Source organism: Electrona antarctica, assembly GCF_951216825.1.
Source record: "Electrona antarctica genome assembly, chromosome: 10".
Taxonomy (NCBI): Eukaryota; Metazoa; Chordata; class Actinopteri; order Myctophiformes; family Myctophidae; genus Electrona; species Electrona antarctica.
The window spans coordinates 26,873,192-26,892,794 of NC_136791.1; the positions used below are offsets into that span (position 1 = coordinate 26,873,192).

General features: G+C 44.4%; 1 protein-coding gene across 1 annotated transcript in view; it reads right to left on the reverse strand.

Moving 5' to 3' along the window:
• The window catches only part of cnnm1 (cyclin and CBS domain divalent metal cation transport mediator 1), a gene marked incomplete at its 5' end in the record, with an annotated part of 45,929 nt that extends 29,278 nt beyond the window's left edge, over nt 1-16,651 (reverse strand). Inside the window, 3 exons of the mRNA XM_079511888.1 lie at nt 11,194-11,506; nt 14,783-15,024; nt 15,631-16,651. Coding sequence (XP_079368014.1) covers nt 11,194-11,506; nt 14,783-15,024; nt 15,631-16,651 — 1,576 coding nt within the window. The remainder of the gene's footprint in view (nt 1-11,193; nt 11,507-14,782; nt 15,025-15,630) is intronic.
• Nucleotides 16,652-19,603: the final 2,952 nt, after the last annotated feature.

Sequence of the window (19,603 nt, forward strand, 5' to 3'; positions counted from 1 at the left end):
CTGTAATCGTTTCTGCTCTGCCAGTCTCTCGAGCTCCTCCAGGCTGGCATAAAACTGCATTCCAGTTTGCAAGTTGGAAATCTGTCAGCGAATGTGTGCACCGCGCGCGAGCGAGCGTGTGTGCGTGCATGCGTGTTTATGCACCATGATTATGTGTGATTTGATGTGTGATTTATTATGACAGTCCTCCCAGGGCCCAGGCCTCCCTCGGCAGTGGCGTGCACAGACATTTAGAGGGGCAGGTGCTCAAGTGAAAAAAGGGCACCTTGTGCAGCGCGTGGAACCGGCCGGTTGCCTTAATAGTGTGAGATTTATAGATTTTAGGGCATGAATAATATATTAGAAGCTTTTTATCAAGAATTGATCACGTCACCATGGTCCACATACTGTACACTGTACTCTTGTACACAAAACTCTGCATGCATTGTATGCATTGTGTGTGTGTGTGTGTGTGTGTGTGTGTGTGTGTGTGTGTGTGTGTGTGTGTGTGTGTGTGTGTGTGTGTGTGTGTGTGTGCACGCGCATGAGCCTACTGTAACTACTGTATATGCAGTAGTATGCCGTAGCGGGTTCGAGTGAAAATCAACCGATAATCACCAGTAGGTTACTTATCAAGACGATCTTATCGGTCTACTGCACATGCTGAGAGCCTACTGAGAACGACAACCCTCCTCATACCCTAACCTAAACCTAACCGCAAGCACAGAGCAGCGCAGTCACTTCCTAATCGCAGCCAGTAGGCTCCCAGACTGCATGCAGTATAGGTCGATAAGATCGTATAACCTCCTGGTGATTATCGGTTGATCACATTCGAAGCGTGTGGTAATCCGTGCCCATTAGACTCGTATAATACCTTTACTGCAATGTACAAAATCAACAACATCCCACAGTAACATTCCACTGACATTTAGAACACGCACGTACATACGTACGTACGTACGTACGTACGTACGTACGTACGCACGCACACACACACACACACACACGCACACACACACACCCCTCACCCCTGGCCCTTGCCCTTCTCAGTTAGGCATCATCACAGCTTCTTGCCAAGGCTCCTGCGCAGCCGGGGGGGGGGGGTTAATCCCTGACAGCGGAGCGGGGGTGGATGGAGGGGGGCGAGAGATGCGTGACAAAGAAAGGACATTGGAAAGGTTGGCCTTGCATTTTTCATGCAGTCACAGTGTGGGGCATGCCGGTGGCATGGCGGGGTCACCCCGACGCAGGGCCTGGTTAGTATACTTCACCGTACGCACGCACATCGCTTGAAAATCTGTTCTTTAACACTTATAGGGCTTTATTTTCCTCCATGCTAAACCAAACCCCTTGGGCAGTATTATGTGTGTCTTAACTACCAGGTCTTATTACTTAACTTAAGACCTGGAGGCGTGGTCAATGCTGTTTGGCCACTCAGAATAGCCAAATGGCATTGATCACGCCTCCAGGTCTTAAGTTAAGTAATAAGACCTGGTACTTAAGACACGCATAATATAATACTGCCCCTTATCTCTAAACTGCTTTGCCTTGTTTTACTATCTTGAAAAACACTTTTGAATAGTTAAAATAGCCAATCTACATTGACACGTCGTGAGCTTGTAGATTGGCTATTTTAACTACCGTAATTTCCGGACTACAAAGCGCACCTGAATATATGCCGCACCAGCTAAATTTAGGGAAATAAATCACACCCGTGTGAACTGAGTGGTGCAACTACACCCCCACCCCACCCCTCCCCCCCTCTCTCTCTCTCTCTCTCTCTCTCATTAGCAGGCAACAGTGCAGCACTATCTCTCTCTCTCTGTTTCTGGCACAACAGCGCCCCTACTGGTACTCATGTGTCACACATGAGTCACACACAAACATAGTCACAAACATAGGTTAACGTCACGGACATTGCTGTTCCTTGGAGTGGTTGCACCACTCAAAAAACAAATGTGTACATATACAAGCCGCCGCACTGGACTATAAGCCGCAGGTGAACGTGGACCGGCCATAGAGATAGATTTAGAAGGTCCCCTAGTGGCCGTTAGCTGTAAGAAATCCATAGATTAGCCGCACCGTTGTATAGGCCGCAGGGTTCAAAGCATGGGAAAAAAGTAGCGGCTAGTCTGGAAATTACGGTATTGAAAAATGTTTTTCAAAATAGTAAAAAAAAAATCAGACCAGTCTGAAGCGAGTGGTACTCTAAACATAGTAACATAGTAACATAGTAACATAGTAACATAGTCCCATAGTCACATAGGGACAAAGCTGTTCCTTGGAGTGGTTGCACCACTCAAAAAGGCGCAGTATAGGATAAGGAGGGGGGGGGGGTTAGCATGGACGAAAATAGAGCCCATTGCCTATACCACACCCCTAGCATCTCTATTCAGCAAAAGATTGTAGATCTAAAAGCTCATCGCTAGCTCGTAGATCGGCTTTTTCCGGTTTGGGTTTGGGGCCGCTGGGTTCGCTGGTACCCCTTATCCCTATAAATGTCTTTGCCCTTTTTCTTTTTTTTTTTTTTACTTTTTTTTATTATTATTTGTTAAAATATTTCAAATAGATCAAAATAGCCAATTTACAAGCTCAAAGCATGTCAGTGTCTGCTATTAGAAGTATTAAGTATGTAAGTATTAAAATGTTTTTCAAAATAGTATAAAATAGGTATTTCGCATCCTTGGCCCTTGGTGTTATGGGGGGACCCCATGAGTCAACTATAGGGTTCAAGAGTTTAACCACCTGAACCCTAGCGTCCATATTCATTCATTCTGCGCATCTCATACTAGGCAAACAATAGACAATGAAGCAATAGGCAATTTTTATGCGAATAAGATTTGGGGTATAGTTCGAGGGAACTAGGGGGGGGGCCAAGACCCCCCGGTCAATATAAACTAAGTGATTAAGAAGTATGGATGCAGGCTTAAAGGGTGAAGTCTCTCTCCGGGGTTGGGGGTGCGATGTAGGGGCTTTCAGTGACATCATAACCAGTTGAGGACAGGGTTGGATTTGCTATATCTCCTGCTATTTTTGGCTATATGTCACAGCATATTAAGTGAAAATGCCCCCACACACACAACACAATTTCGCAATTGTAGAGCTAAAATAAGGCTTAGATGTCTTCGGATCACTGCATGTGAAAGTCGACAGTCATCCATTACGGTCCTCCTCAAAGAGATGAAGAGCCAGGCCTCGTAAATGTCAGTGGTAATTTATGAAGGTCCCTGTGCCATCCCATCTGGGCCCTTCACACAATGAATGGCACTGCTGTTCCGTCTAATCCCAACGCTTAAAGATGAGCCGAGATGAAAAATATGTTCGTCACCCTTTTAGAGCACATCCGCGGTCATAGCAGGGACAAAATTAACGATATATGCCACGAGACCTTATTTTTTTTATCATTTATATGGCTCATTTTTTATATCAAAAGTCCAATCTTGATTATTTCCTGTCAAACAAGAACGTCATGCATGCTTACAAAAAACATTTGTATTACTTCTGCTGCAAAGAAACAAAGATCACACTTGGAGCACAATCCAAGACAGACAGACAGACAGACAGACAGACAGACAGACAGACAGACAGACAAAGCACCGCTCAAAAAAAAAGAGAAAAGTCAAAAGTCCAGTCGTGATTACTTCCCGTCAAAAACATCATGCGTTCTTACATCAGCAGGTTCTGTCAATCAAACTTCCACTGAGGACATTGATTCATTAGTCTAGCTGCAGCTAGACACTAGACAGGGCTTCTTTTTTGTATTATTATTGAATACTTTATTGCCTCTCGGGCGTCTCCCTAGGGAGGTCCTTGAGGCGAGTCCCACTGGGAGGAGACTCCGGGGCAGACCAATGCGCAGTTGGAGGAAAAAACATCGACTCACTGGCCTTGGAACGTCTCGGGATCCCCCCAGGAGGAAGTTACTAATGTTGCTCTGGAGAGTCTGGAACACTCTGGTGGAGCTGTTGCCCCCGCGACCCGACTACGGATTAGCGGTTGAAGATGGATGGATGGATGGATGAATACTTTATTAAAAGTTTGCAAATAGGACAGTGGTACGATTATACAATGGTGCTAAAAGCATATCACAGAAGGCCCTCAGGGCTAGCTTGTTTCCATTGTGGCCCCCTGTATTCATTTCATGAAAAATTGGCAGTGCTGCATGTTGAATGTATAGGAACATGCGGCTGACATGTGTTTACAATCAATCTCTGACGTCGAAATTAAAAAAATGTCTAGCTTGTAGATCTGCTATTTTTCAATAGCTAAAGTATAACATAATTCTTTAAAACACCAAAAGGGGTTCCCGCCCAAAATGGGTTAAAGACAGACAGTCAACAGTGTTGTAAAGCTACTAAGTACATTTACTCAAGTAAATTATACCGTTTTTAGGTATTTTTATTAGGTATTTCCAAATTTTTGTACTTTTACTTCTACTCCAGTACTATATTTCAGAGGCAAATATTTTACTTTTTCCAATACAATTATTTGAAAACTTTAGTTACTATATTTACTTCTTATCATTATTACAAAACATACATTAACCACTTAACACAAATTACCATAAAAACCAACATTAAAAAGAATGGTGATAATATCATGGAGCGTGATACTGCTTGAAAAAGATATCGCCCCACCCCTATTGGAATAGTTTTTCACCTGTTTACAAGATTGCATATTGATATGTCTGTCTTCTTTTACTTTCCTGAACCGATATCTGACAGAGGTCGCAAACAGATCATGCATAAGCTTGTCCACCCTGCAGTGTTGTTTTTGGCAGCACATTTCTATTTTAGTTTAGTCAGTGTCTTTGGAATGAAACTTAATTTAGTTTTAGTCACATTTTAGTCACCTGGAATGTTTTTAGTTTTAGTCGACTAAATGTCATACGATTTCAGTCGACTAAATCTACAGTTGATTTAGTCGACTAAAATGTATTTTGGCGGGCCTTAATGCCGTCGTAATGGCTGATTTTACACACAAATAGCCGATCTACAAGCTCACAACGCGCCGTGGCGCGTTGTGAGCTTGAAGATTGGCTATTTTCAGCATGCAACCAAGTGTAAAATGACTTATACTGGATCTCTTGTCCACTAGTCCCTTCCTAGCATTTTAGTCTATTTGTTGACGAAATTGTCAATATATTTAGTCTTAGTTTCAGTCATCATAGCTTTGTTTTCATTTAGTTTTCGTTAGTGAAAAAAGGTAGTCGACGAACATTGTTCGTCTTAGTTTTAGTGGACGAAATCAACACTGCCACCCCCTGCTCTGGTTGACATCAATCCATTTGAATCGAACTTTACGTTTTTTCCCACCCAGTTTTGTCTATGGTACATGCATGGGAGCGTATCCTGCGGTGGGGGGACAGAGAGGAAGTGTAAAATAAATTACTTAATTGAAACTATATATTTAATAGAAGCTGACTCCAACTTTGATATCATTCACACGTACCCCCCCCCCCCCCCCCCCCCCCCACACACACACACACCACCATGTATCATGCTCAATGGTGTGATCGTGTGGTTAGTTGCGGCTTCAGTGCAGAGTGGCTGGAGACTGAGGCATGTGTGACAGATGCGTTGTATACGGTAATGAAGAATGAATTGTTGTAACCAGACTTGTCGTTACCACCTCAAGCGAATTAACTTAAACCCCTAGCACTGATTCGTGTGAATTACTCGTGTGTTCCTCGGGAACCTCCGCATCACCAACAACTGCCAAGGAAATTCACAGGCAACACATCATCAATCATTTGTCAACAGCGCTGTCTGTGAACTGCATGGTTTCACGAGCGGAGTTCTGTGAAAATGAACGGAAGTAAAAAACCCAAGAAAGGAGCTCATCCATCCATCCATCCATCCATCCATCCATCCATCCATCTTCAACCGCTTATCCGTAGTCGGGTCGCAGGGGTAACAGCTCCACCAGAGAGCTCCAGACTTCCCTCTCCAGAGCAACAATAGTAACTTCCTCCTGGGGGATCCCGAGGCGTTCCAAGGCCAGTGTGGCGATGTAATCCCTCCATCTGGTCCTTGGTCTGCCCCGGGGTCTCCCAATGTGTGATCAATGTATGGCCGACGTAAAGACACTGTGCTTAGTGTGCTATGACCAAGTGCACATATACTATTTTATTCTCTTCTTTCTAATGCTGTGATATGCTTTGTCATTTTTTATTATTGCTGCTGTTCTAATATTTCTTTGTGTATATTGTTTAGGGCTGACCTAAAAAATTTGAATATTCGAAGCTTTGTTAAAAAATTGAAAAAGAAAAACTATTTTTAATTTTTGTATCAAAATAGCTGATCTACAAGCCCACAACGCATTGCAGCATGACACGATGAGAGCTTGTAGATTTGCTACCCTTAAGCCATGTGCTTGAGCTCCACGATTCATGAAACACTGACTCATTATTTAGGTCCCCCCCAGGAATTAGTCACGATATGGAAATAAAGTAATATATACTGTTGCACTTGCACACCCGAAAGTACAGCAGATTATACAACAACAAATTAAGATAACATGAATGAAATTCTAACAGCGGCCATACCAGCCACACTGCGGGTTATCATAATTACCCTTTGATAGCCGAACCCGCAGCGCCGTGGGTTTACAGCTTTATATCAAAATCCACCGGCAGAAGCCAAACACATACCTCTACTGCGCCCAGGTTGCTAGGCAACCTTCAGTGTCCCTCCGGGCACAAGGCGAAATGCACGCGCACCCCATTGGAATCCACTCATTATGATTTATTTCCTGCCTGTTTTCTCTGAAAAATACTCCAAAATTCGTCTTTTTGTCAAATCTGTCCAGCGTTCAGATAAGAATAGTGATTTTTGATCGCATCGCGGCCGACATATTACCGTTTCTGGCAAAATATAAACAACATCGCCAGCTTCTACACTACAATATGCTTTCGGTTTCGTCTCTGTGAAGCGTGTGACACACACGGAAGCGGGGCTCATATACAGTGGATGAGGGGGAAGCTCTCAAAGTGTTGTTTTTTTTTGTTATCAAACATGTTAACACCATGAATGAATAAAGAGCTCTCAAAGTGTTAACTTACCATTATGGGGTTTTATTCCACAGTAACGCTACAATGCATTCGTTAAATGATATTAAAGGTGTTATATTGTAGAGATATGTTCCCATCTAGATCACCAGATAATCAGCAAAGACCTCCGAACATTGCGCGTTTTATCCAAACCATGGAGAGCTCTGTAGATTTCGAGTTATTCAGCGTTTTAGTCAGCCTGTATAAAGGGAGGTGAACGGCAGCGAGGTTTGCGCAGGATCACGAAAGAAGGAAAATAAATTAGCGATCCGATTTGATATCAATAATAAAGCTTATCAGATGGAACGTTACGCCAGAAGCAGTTGCCGGTTGGATTCCAACTGGCAGAACCTTCCGTCAGAAGCAGTTCATGTGTTAACTATGAGTGTGTGTACTAATGGAACCACATGTGGTGCCATTAGTCTATTCTCAGATTTAAATACAAACTGAGGATTTTACAGTGTAGATTTGGATCCCAAGAGATACTTTTCTTAATTAAATGGGGGTCTGTGGCCTAATATGCATTATCAAACATGGGGTCCTTGACATTAGGTTGAAAATGGCTGATGTAGGCTATGAGTGCTAAAATGTAGGCTATGAGTGCTAAGATGTAGGCTATGAGTGCTAAGCTGTAGGCTATGAGTGCTAAGATGTAGGATATGAGTGCTAAGATGTAGGATATGAGTGCTAAGATGTAGGATATGAGTGCTAAGTGCTGTGGGCAGTTTAGAAACCGTCCTCCAGTGACATCATCAATTCATCATTAGGCAGATTTCTTTTTAAACAAGATTTTTTTACAAAAATGTTTAGATTTTCATTATGGTGAGAACGATGGCTTCCATTTTCGCATTGCAACTTTTCAGGACTAGAAAGCCTGCAGTTTCTATTAGCTTGTATTCCCCATCGATGATGTCACTGCCCACAGCCCTCCTATGAGACACAGACCGAGTAGAACAAAATTGCACCGTTTTTTCATGATTATTAGTGAGGACCTATCATATGAAGATAGGTTGAAAAGTGGTGAAGTGGTCCTTTAAGCAGTCAGCACTTGTGATGTGATTTAAATCCTCTTTGGACTGACAACTCTGACATTATGTAATGTCTGTTAAGCAAACTCGTATCACACTTAATGTACCAGGATTGACTTCTAGGATCACTTGCTAATGTTCAGATGGTTAGCTACTCAACAGTCAGCTACTTAAATGTGGGGCAGGTAGGCTACTCTCTTGTTCTCTCTCTGTCTCTGTCTCTGTCTCTGTTTCTCTCGCTCTGTGTGTGTGTGTGTGTGTGTGTGTGTGTGTGTGTGTGTGTGTGTGTGTGTGTGTGTGTGTGTGTGCGTGTGCGTGTATGTGTGTGTACATGATGCACTGATGCAGCGTAGCCTAGGCTACATGCTGTATACTACTATACAGTACACGTGATACTGAGTACTGTCATATTAAGGGTCCAATTTCAAAATATTTTGAAATATTTGACACACGTATTATGGGGGCCTTGTAGCGGTCCCTGACACAAATGCTTTTCAGATGGGGGTCCGTGGCCTAATACATATAGCCTAAATGTACTGCTCTTTGCACCGATCTCACCCAAACACTGTGAAATTACACGGATTGGCAATTCCGTACATACACTACTAGTATAAAAACCCCAAAATCCGTACATATTACACTGAAATCCTCCCCATAGACCAGTGGTGGAAAGTAACTAAGTACTTTTACTTAAGTACTGTACTTAAGTACAATTTTGAGGTATTTGTACTTTAAGTATTTCCAATTTCCAGTACTTTTAACTTTAGTTACTAGTTACTTTGGAGATTTTAATTTTGATTAGAAAACATACATTAACCACTTCAACCCGATACATTTCGGCCATTTGAAAATAGCCGATCTGCTAATTTCAATAGATTTGAACTTGTGAAGTGGGACATTCTGCAACATGAGTACTTTTACTTTTAGTACTTACAGCCCATACATCCAAACAGAAAACAGTCCTATCTGATTGCATTAAACAACGTTAAACTTACTTTGCCACTGACTCACTTTATGCATGCACAATTGCGCATACCCTCAGTGGTTTTCAACCAGTGGTCCGGGGACCACCAGTGGTCTTTGAGGGGGTTCCAGGTGGTCCCCAGCTAAATGATGGAGAGTTTAGTTGGTAACCATTATAGATCTGAGCACTTATAGATCTTTAACTCTTGAGAGCATAAAATGAAACCAAATGGACGGGTCCATTTGGTTTCATTTTACGCTCTCAAGAGTTAAACTATTGCATCTGCATTACTTAATTTACAAGAAGTCCACACAATTAGAGAACGTAGAAAAATTGTAATGAAAAGGCGGCGATCCGAGCACTCAAAAGATTAAAAAATGAGGAGGGTGGATAAAAATAAATGTACTTTATTTAGAAAAGTTAAAATAAGCCAACATGTTTCGACTCAAACAGAGTGGGCAAGTATCAGGGCAAGTAATGAAGACTCATGTTCTCTCCTCATTTTTTTATCTTTTGAGTGCTCGGATCACTGCCTTTTCTTTAGTTAAGTCCTACTGATCCTTGAAGCACCAGCCGTACTTTACTTTACTGTTTTGCATCTCCATCGAGCACCTGGTTGATTTTCTTTTTGTAGAAGAATTGTATTTTGATCACTGTCTGCCTGTTATCTCTCCTATGGAACACATCAATACAGCATAGAATTGTGGACAAAATCGCATCCAACGACAACAAAATATTCTTTAGTTTTGGGTCTGAGAGGCGACATCCTACTATAAATGCGCCACGTCTCTGCGTGTCTGCGTGTGTGTGTGTACGGTTGTAATGCACGTAACTCGAGAACCGTTAGCCCCACCGACTTCATATTCGACACACACGTTCCACACCCCCGCAGGGAGTGCAGTGCCTGGACTCGAGTCGGACCCACGGTTCTCCAGAACCACCACAAAAGGCTCTGGTCAGGCTCTGCCAGTGGGCCTAATCAGCCTAAATCCCCTCACCTGTGCAATTTCCAGCCTCTGCCTCAGCCAATTGATTGCCATGGCAACCCCACACCTGACAATTGATTAGCCTACTTAACCAGTCCACTTTTTCACGGTCAGTCAGTTTGCCCTCTTCACACACATACAGAGATCTCCATGTGGGACACAGACAGACAGTTAAAACAGCTGGTATGACAAGTTTACAATGCATCGTTCTCAAGTAGGCCGGTAGCCGACGGGCACGTACAGGTCTAGTCTCATCAAATGGTGGTCTGGCCGTGCCTTAACCCATTTTGGGCGGGAACCCCTTTTGGTGTTTTAAGCATTATGTTATACTTTAGCTATTGAAAAATAGCAGATCTACAAGCTCAAGCTACGAGCTTGTAGGTCTGCTATTTTTGAAAAATCGTGAAAATGTAGTGCAAATCTTTGAATATATATTCTTTCAGAGCAAACGTTTTTAACTAAAATCTTTGCTTCAGGAAGGTCCCTGGAACAACATATTTTCAGAAGGGGGTCGGAGGCCAATTACATATAATCTTGGGGGTCCTTGACATGAAAATGTTTGAGAACGACTGACAGAAACATGGGTTTTTCAGAAAACTGTCAGGATTTAGATACCCCATTCGACAGGCGAAATCATCCGTTATCAGCACCTTCGAATAGGGCCAATATGGCCATACTGGCATACTCACTGTTTCAGTATGTCATTATCACCTATTGTCATTATCACTGATGTCCTGACGGAGGCGCGCCGGCCCGTGTCTGGTGGCCTTGAGCCGTGTCGCCGTGCCGAGCGTTGCGACGGCCACCAGACCTGACTCAGCGCCGTCCGAGTTACGTCCCGATAGGCAGAGAATAGTATATATTAGTAGCCCCTAGTTTCCATGCGCCGACAATAGTTGGAAATGACACGTCCACCATGGGGAAACCTTGACCAGGCTATGTTCAGCCAAGGGTGAGTGAGGTGCTGATAATGGATGATTTCGCCTATTCAATACAGATAACGGTCGAATCCGCTGATTGTAGAATTGTTCCCAGGTCTAAATGGGGTAAATGCAGAATAAATAATGGGCCTTGATATGAAAACGGTTGAAAACCACTGCTCTATTAGGCTATTATGTGACCCACCAGTGATATGAACGGTTGGGGTCGGTTATAGGCTATACAGGTTATAGGTTTTAGCCCTACCTCTCTTGAAGTCGTCGAGCATGACGTCGAGCCGGGCATCGTTGAACACGCAGTGCATGGGCCGCTTGTAGAACTGCGTGACGGCCTTGAGCGGCGTGCAGTCGTCGGGGTCCACAAAGGCCAGGTCCTTGACGAAGAGGACGTCCACGATGTTGTGGCGCTCGCCCTGGTACACAGGGATGCGCGTGAAGCCGCTTTGCATCACGTCCGACACGGTGGCGAAGTCCAGCACGGCGTCCGACGACATCATGTAGCAGTCGGAGAGCGGCGTCAGCACGTCCTCCACCGTCTTGGTGCGCAGCTCCAGCGCGCCCTATATTAGTGTTGATTTAAGCAGTATTACACGAGAGGGTGTGGTTTAACGTGATTATTGCCACGACAGTGATGCGGTCAGGAACGAGACGTAATCGAGTTCCGCAAGCATCACTGAAGTGGCACTAATCACGTTAAACCACACCCTTGAGTGTAATATTGCAATTATACAACAGTTACCCTTAAAACTAAGAAAATCGCTGAAATGACAGATGTAGTCACTACGACGACCACAAATGTCCCAAGAAACTAGCTAGCCTAGCCACCGAGTTTGCTGCGCTCTGGGAAAACAGAGCAGCTGAATTCTTTGTTTTGATTAGGTGTGGAGTGGTGCTCGTTTGAACCACGGCTAGAAGGCTGTTTCAACCAATCAGATTGCTTCCTCGAAACGACCTGTTGTATAATTGTACAGCAACATTTTGATTTTAGTCTTAAGTCATATAGGTCTGTGGTTCCCAAACTTTTTCATGTCAAGGACCCTCAAATTGACACTAATTAGCCCCGCATTAGTCTACCGACCCCCATTTAATGGCATTTCTATCTCTGAGGCTTCGTACACACCTTTCGGACACACAGATCTGTCCGACCGACCACTGATTACATTTTTATGATTTGATGCCTCCATGTCCCACAATGCTTTGCGGGATTTGGGCGGTGCGACGATAGGCGGAAATAGATGCACATATGTTCAGTGTAGTTTTCTTGACTGCAGCTAGCGGTAGGTTGTCGAGGCAGTAGAAGGTCCGGATCAAGAACCAAGGACCAAATATTTGCATTTTGATTTTGGTCCGTTTGTTGTTCGCACTGGACTTTGTAAAGCGTACCATGTAAACAAATGACACATGTTAAGCGAACCAAATAGTGGAAAAAAAAAGAGAGCTCATTTTACGATGGAGGGAAAAAGAACATGAGGGGGTGCGGGAAATCACTGTACAATTTTTGGGCGCAACCTTCAGTCACACAGAGAGAGGAGAACAGTAACATGAATCATGATTGCAGCAACAACTTGCAATTGCATTACTTCTTAATTATTTTATTAGCCAAATAAGACAACAGATGAACAGAGGAGCAGGTGTTTGAACAATAATGTGCTTGCTGCTGATGCATACAATACTTCACCGGAGACGTAGGCTATAGCCTACAACAAAGTATCCCCGAATCCCGATAAAAAGGACTTTTCTGACCTATATAACGTCTTTTGCTATAGTAATGTAATCAATTCATCATTTAGGACCACCTGTGTAGCTTATTTAACATTTCCTCCATTGGCTCTTTATGCGTGCGGCCGTGCGCTAGAGCGAGACAGGATATTTTTAAATATTTCTCTGTCTGCGTCTCTCCCAGAGCTATAAAATATATCGGGTCTCTCCCCCCACATGTGCACACACACACACACACACACACACACACACACACACACACACACACACAATATTTTATGACAGATTCTGACAGAAAAAAGGAGGGGACACGACACGAGTTGAAAGAAACTCTCGCATGAAGGCTCATGCATCGCAGGCTTCGTCATAACTTTGCGTGGTGGCGGCGGCGCATGCTTAAAATAAACAGATCTACAAGCTTACATCGTGTACCATACCGTAAGTACCATTCGTGTCGATAACTTGTACATCTGTTATATTTGCGCATGTGAACCTCGTACGCTGCCATTACATTTCTACTCTAGGCTACTCATAGACATATATGCGTCTACTATTAAAATCAATAGTGATCCCCGTAAAAAATACATTCTTTTAGAACTAATTATTAATGCAGCCTCACAACTGCCGAGGCCCAACGGCTATTTTGGCTATCGTCCTGTATTTCTGTATATAGAATAGAACTTAGTACCAGACTGAACTCACTCACTGGAGACAGCCGTGCGCAACTTGGACTCTCCAAGTTACGCACGGCCGTAGCCAAAAAAAGACATACAAACAAGCGATATAATAGTCTGTGTCACGTAACTCAGAAGACTACAGCCTAAATCCCACCCAGTGCTGTCAAGAACGGAAGTTCTCTCCTATTAGTTGGCGGTTAAAAACCACCCTTCTGTCCGATCTGAAGTCCCACCCTGTTCGTTGGCTGTTTTGACTACAAGGTGTCCGATGTGTTTGTTGTGCCCTCCGCCCCCACATCGGACAGGTTTGTCCGATCAAACGACGTGACTCCCATTGAAAATGAATTGGAGCAGCAATCAAATAGCAATCAGGCATCGCACACGGACCAAACATTTGTTCTTTAGGTGTGTACGCAGCCTGAGACCCCAATTTATATTGAAAAATCAATGTTAATTTAACTCTGAGAGTGTACAAATGGAACCAAATGGACCCATAAGGGTCCATTTGGTTCCAAACTATCATTTAGCTGGGGACCCCTGGAACTCCCTCAAGGACCCCACTTTGGGAACCACTGATATAAGTAGTCTTTGGAATGAAACTTAATTTAGTTTTATATTTTATTTGTCATCTGAAATATTTTGGCGTTCTCATTTTAGTCGACTAAATAGCATAAGATTTTAGTTGACTATTAAATCTACAGTTGATTTGGATTTGAAAACTAAAATGTATATTTTGGCTGGCCTTGATGGCGTCACAATGGCTGATTTTACACTTGGTTGCATGCTGAAAATAGCCAATCTACAAGCTTACAGCGTATCGACGTGTTGTGAGCTCGTAGATCGGCTATGTCCAGCATAAAATGACCTGTCTTTTAGTTCTACTGGATCTATTCTCCTATAGTGACAGTCCCTCTCTAACATTTTTGTCTAGTTTTTATTTTGTTTTCCTCAGTGAAAAAATGTAGTCGACGACCATTTTGTTGTCACGACCAGAGCCATCTAATAGAAGAGTTACGATATATAGAACCGAGCGCTCGAGCGCTGTTCATGCAGCCTGCACTGAGCCAAGCTGGAGTTGGAAATACATTGTTTTCAACGAGGGCGGCGCAAACAAGAGCTATTTTAAGCATGTGTGCAACATGACAACTGTTTTAAAGTATTGTACAGTAACAACTAAAGTCTCTTTAATGTTTATGTTGTACTATTACTACAAAACAATCTAAAATAAAGGGATTTAAGATCATTAAAGCTGGATGCCTGAGTCCAATGTATTCTGCCTACTTCCGGTCCAGGACTTGTACCAGTCACGAGTCCCCATTCTCAATAGAAGTCTATACGTAGGAGAGCCGCCATTGGACTGGCCCCATGAAGTGAACGCAGTTTGCGTAACTTTGTCTATATCTAAGGCTCTGGTCACGACAACATCAACAGCGTCCATACCTGGATGATCAGGAGCTCCTCCTTCACCAGGTCGTGGTAAGGGTCCGTGACCCGCAGCATGGCCACCAGCTTCTCCCGCGTGTAGAAGCTGCTGATCTCCTGGTTCAGTGCCATGTCCAGGATCTTGGACACGGGGTAGGCGATGGGGAAGAACAGCAGCATGAGCAGGCGCGTCCAGCACACGGTCCGCGCCGCGATGGCCAGGCTGTGGCGCGACGCCACCGAGTGGGGCAGGATCTCGCCTGGAATGGATGGATTGAATGAAAATTGTCATTAACAGAGTGCAGAATGGGTGTATATAGGCTGTCAAAAAAAATTGATTTGAATTAGAATCGTGATTCCGAACGATTCAAAATCGATTCATCATTTCCAAAAATCGAAAATCGAAATTGTGATATGAAATGTATAAGCTTATACCCTAATCACAGTAAACATCATGTCTGAATCGAATCGTGACCCCAAGAATCGGAATCGAATCGTGGGACACCCAAAGATTCACAGCCCTGCAGACAGTTCAAGGAAGGGTTAGCCTACAGGTCAATAGTCTACAAAACAAACTGCTATATTACAGAGGATAAAACTAGAAAAAACACTTGTTTAGGCATTCAATATAATCAATGGCATTTAGTGTTTGTGACAAAGTTTGTGTTTACACACGCACACTAAAAGCTGGACATAGGCCCTCGAAAATAGAGAGGGGGTGAGGCCACTTTCGAAGTGCAGCCGTCTGTACACCTCTGTGCTCTTTGAGGGCGGTTTTGAAGGAGTCTAGGCCGGGATTACATTTCTTAACGGCTCTCGATAGGGCGTTCCACATTGTTATAGTGGCAACAACAACAACAAATCACCTATGAAGAAGATGCCGAACGTGCACAGCAGCGCCGTGGAGATCGGCGTCATGCCGGGCAGGATCTGGCACGTCCACACCACGAAGCACGTGTTGGTGAGCACGTTGCCCAGCACCACCGTGCACAGGATGTAGTTGCCGTGGCGGCGCACGGACTCGATCTTGCGCGCGTGCCTTTGCTCCCGCTCCGTGCCGCTCTGCTGCAGCACGCTGAGCTCCACGGGGTCCAGCGCCAGCATGCTGATGTTCAGGCCGCTGCAGAGCGCCGACAGCGCCAGCAGCAGCGCCGAGACGGCCGCCTGGAGCCACGCGTCCGCCCGCGGCGGCCTCTCCACCACGGCCAGCCAGAAGTCCCTGGTGGCGAGGTGCTCCCACTTGGCGCCGTCGAACGCGCACATGGAGTAGTACTTGACCCGCTCGCCGCGGCGCAGGTCCTTGGCGAGCAGCTCCACCAGCACGGAGTTGTGGCTCGACGACGCGGCGCCGGTGGACCTGAAGGAGCCCAGCAGCTCGATGTCCGAGCTCCGGGCGCTCTCCTCGGCGCACGGGTTGTTGGTGCGTCTCGCTCGGCCGGGCGGACTAGTATCCTCCTCCTCGGTGTCATCCTTACCGCGGTCCCCTCCCGGTTCTTCTATGAACGCGATCCACGGCGCGGCGTCCCGTCTGTTTTTGTTGTTGTTATCGCCCCCCTCCTGCTGCTGCTGCTCCCCCGTCCCGTTGTGGTGGTGGGGGTCCCTCGAGTAGTACACCCTCAGCACGAAGCGGGTGCCCTCAGTCGCCCGCACCATCCCGTCCTGCACGGACAGCTCTCCGCTCTCGGTGTCTTCGGGCCGGACGCCGAGCAGCGCTCCGGCCGGTCGCACGGAGAGCAGCGAGAGGAGGAGGACGGGGAGGATGATGATGATAGTAGCGGAGGAGTGGTGGTGGTACCGGTGGTGAGGAGGAGGATGCAGGATGCGAGGCGGCAGGCTGCTGCAGCGGCGGCGGGGGAGGCACGCAGCATCCGCAGCATCCGCAGCCATCATCCTGAATGAATGAATGAATGATCGAGAGCCCCTGAAGGACACACGCGAGCGAGCTGATGATGAAGATCACATGATCTGCATGCAGCGCTTCTTTCACTCCGCTGGCCTATCGATGGAAACAGCTGGCCAGTGACTGAGAGCGAGGTGTGTGTGTGTGTGTGTGTGTGTGGGGGGGGGGGGGGGGGGGGGGGGGGGGTAATAAAGAGAGGGAGGGAGTGGGGAGGGAGAGGGGTCACAGTGGGAGAGAGATGGAGAGAGAAGGAGGGGGAGAGGAGAAGAAACGCGGATTGAGAGAAAGATGGGGAGGTGTAGAGAGGGGATATAGAAAACACTGGAGTCTGTCTTAAACCGGGTTACACAGTGTGTAACACACACGCACACACACACACACACACACACACACACGCTATGATGACGCAATGGTATGCCGCGCTACTAGTTTCCAAAAATAGAAATTAAGGAAATGCCCTACAGTGAACCCCATCATCATGCACATTACATTTCACCCGATCTGATTTTATGATGAATTGAACATGGTGGGCAAGTGTTAACTGTGGACGTGGTGTCGTACAAGAGTTTTGTATTGTGTTGTGCTTTAAATGTACTGTAATTATCCAATCTGTTAATAAATTAATCAATCAAGATCAGCACTAGCCTTGGAAACCCATGACGTTTTCACTCAGCACTAGCTCAAATAGTGCATGATGTGAGTGACTGCACGTATGTGCGTGCATGATCACGCGCACGCACGCTCGCTCACGATAGATCAGTGTGACTACATGAGTGATTGGTTGTGTCGGGGTGATAGGCTACACACACTGACACACTAGCTGCAGTGCAGAGTGTAACATATCCGGCTGCAGCCTCCAATTCACGTGATTGTTTATTTTTTTGCTTTTCAAAATGTCCACAAGATGGCAGTATCGTCACCTTTTTCGCCACCGTGTCTTCTGTTTAGCAGCAAGAATGATTAAGGATATTATATGAAGACAAATCTGATATATATTATTATTTTTAACCTATTTTAATATTCCTATAGACAGTATACTACACTGTCCACTATAGTTGTGTGTGTAGTTCAGTCTATCCCCTTTTGGGTGCAATCACTTCACCTGTCAACCAATCCGCCCATGAGAATAAATAAATAAGTGTCATCAAAGTAGTTGACATAATAGCTTTTAATCCTTTATCAGCTCAGTCAACGGCTGATTTAAACACGTTGGATTTATACACGAATTATGTTGGGATTCTATAGTGGACTTTGGGGTTAAATATGGTTATATTATACCCCCGTCCCCATTAGACTTTATATGCTATAGGATAATAGGCAACTATAGGGCGAACACTGACAGAAAAGGACTCGAGTTATTTAGTTTCTGCTTATAAACCAACCCTCCCCTGCAGATCAGCGCGCAGCTGCATCTTAACTGGGCGCCGTTTGCATTGTTTTAAACACACACACACACACACACACACACACACACGCCTCGGCCCTTCAAGTTCTCTCACATACAGGACCTCAATTGATCCAGACTGCAGGTTCCGCAGACGAGGTCAATTGTATCCAGTAAAGTTGTGACCTTTCCCTCAACAGGAGGAAAAAGTTACGCTCTTGAAAGTCAGTTCCACTTAAACTCATAACTCTAAACACCACGCGTTTCCCCGGGCGTATACAAAATATCTTTATATATGGAGACATTATAAGCCTACTTTGTTTTAGCTATGTGCAGGGAAGTTACGCGACATCGCTATATGCTGTCTAAACAGCTACATCAGTTTCCACAACTCGTATGTAAAAGCTGACTGAGGAGGCACAAATTGTCAGCCTTGTGGTAAAAAAAAAGAGAAGAAAAACCTTAAAATCGTATTTGCAGGCTATACTTCTCTAACTATATGACTTAAACATGCCCATTAAAGTTAAACATTGGAACATGATTTCCGTGTAGGTTGTTTTTGCATTTGGAAGAATTTCACGTTCAAAGAGCTATAATGCTTTTAAGTGCATGTTAAAACAATGTCAGTGCCACTGCTATTTTAAGATGCCAGTCAATCAAAGTTTAGAACGAAGTGACTTCTGTGTTCCGAGGTCTCGTATTCTTTCGATATAGGCCTATACGGTAAGTGTGAATTCATTTCGACTTGATTTAATTTGGTTCATCTTAAAAAAAGAAGAAAAAAAGTTTTTCCCACAATGTTTAATTGTAATATTAAGCCAAATGCCGTTTTTGCTCAACAATGGGAAAATAATTGAATAAATAAAAGGGCCTAAATCGTTGAGAGGGAAACGTCATGACAACGGTAACGTTTAACAATTTACAATTACATTGTCTGGTATTTATCAGATGACTTAGGCCTAATTACAAAGATTACTGGTCAAAGAACAATGGTCACGTAAAAAAAAATGCAAAGAAGACGTAAATAAATAAAATGCACGTTACAAAGTATAGCCTATAACTGCATTTGAAGTTACCATGATAAGGCAGGCTAAGGCAGGCTAACTATATATAACATAAGCATCTAAAAGAAAATACTATATAGGCAACTTAAGGCAAGACAAGATTCATATACCGGCGTAGACTGCACATGAAAGTCATTGACAAAATCCATTTTGTCTAAATTCCTTCCAGCAAAAATAGGCTATATACCTCATGAGACGTGCGTGCGTGTGTCTGCGTGTCTGCGTGTGTGTGTGTGTGTGTGTGTGTGTGTGTGTGTGTGTGTGTGTGTGTGTGTGTGTGTGTGTGTGTGTGTGTGTGTGTGTGTGTGTGCGTGCGTGTGTGTGTGGCATATGGCAGGCTCATCATATTGATCACAAAACGTATAGCCTAGCTTTGTATGTGTCAAACTGACAATATGTCTGCATATATATGAGGGCTCATATGGGCTAAAAATAGAACATTCATAGTTTGGAAACGTATAGCCTATATTCTTTCATCTCCTTTCATGTTA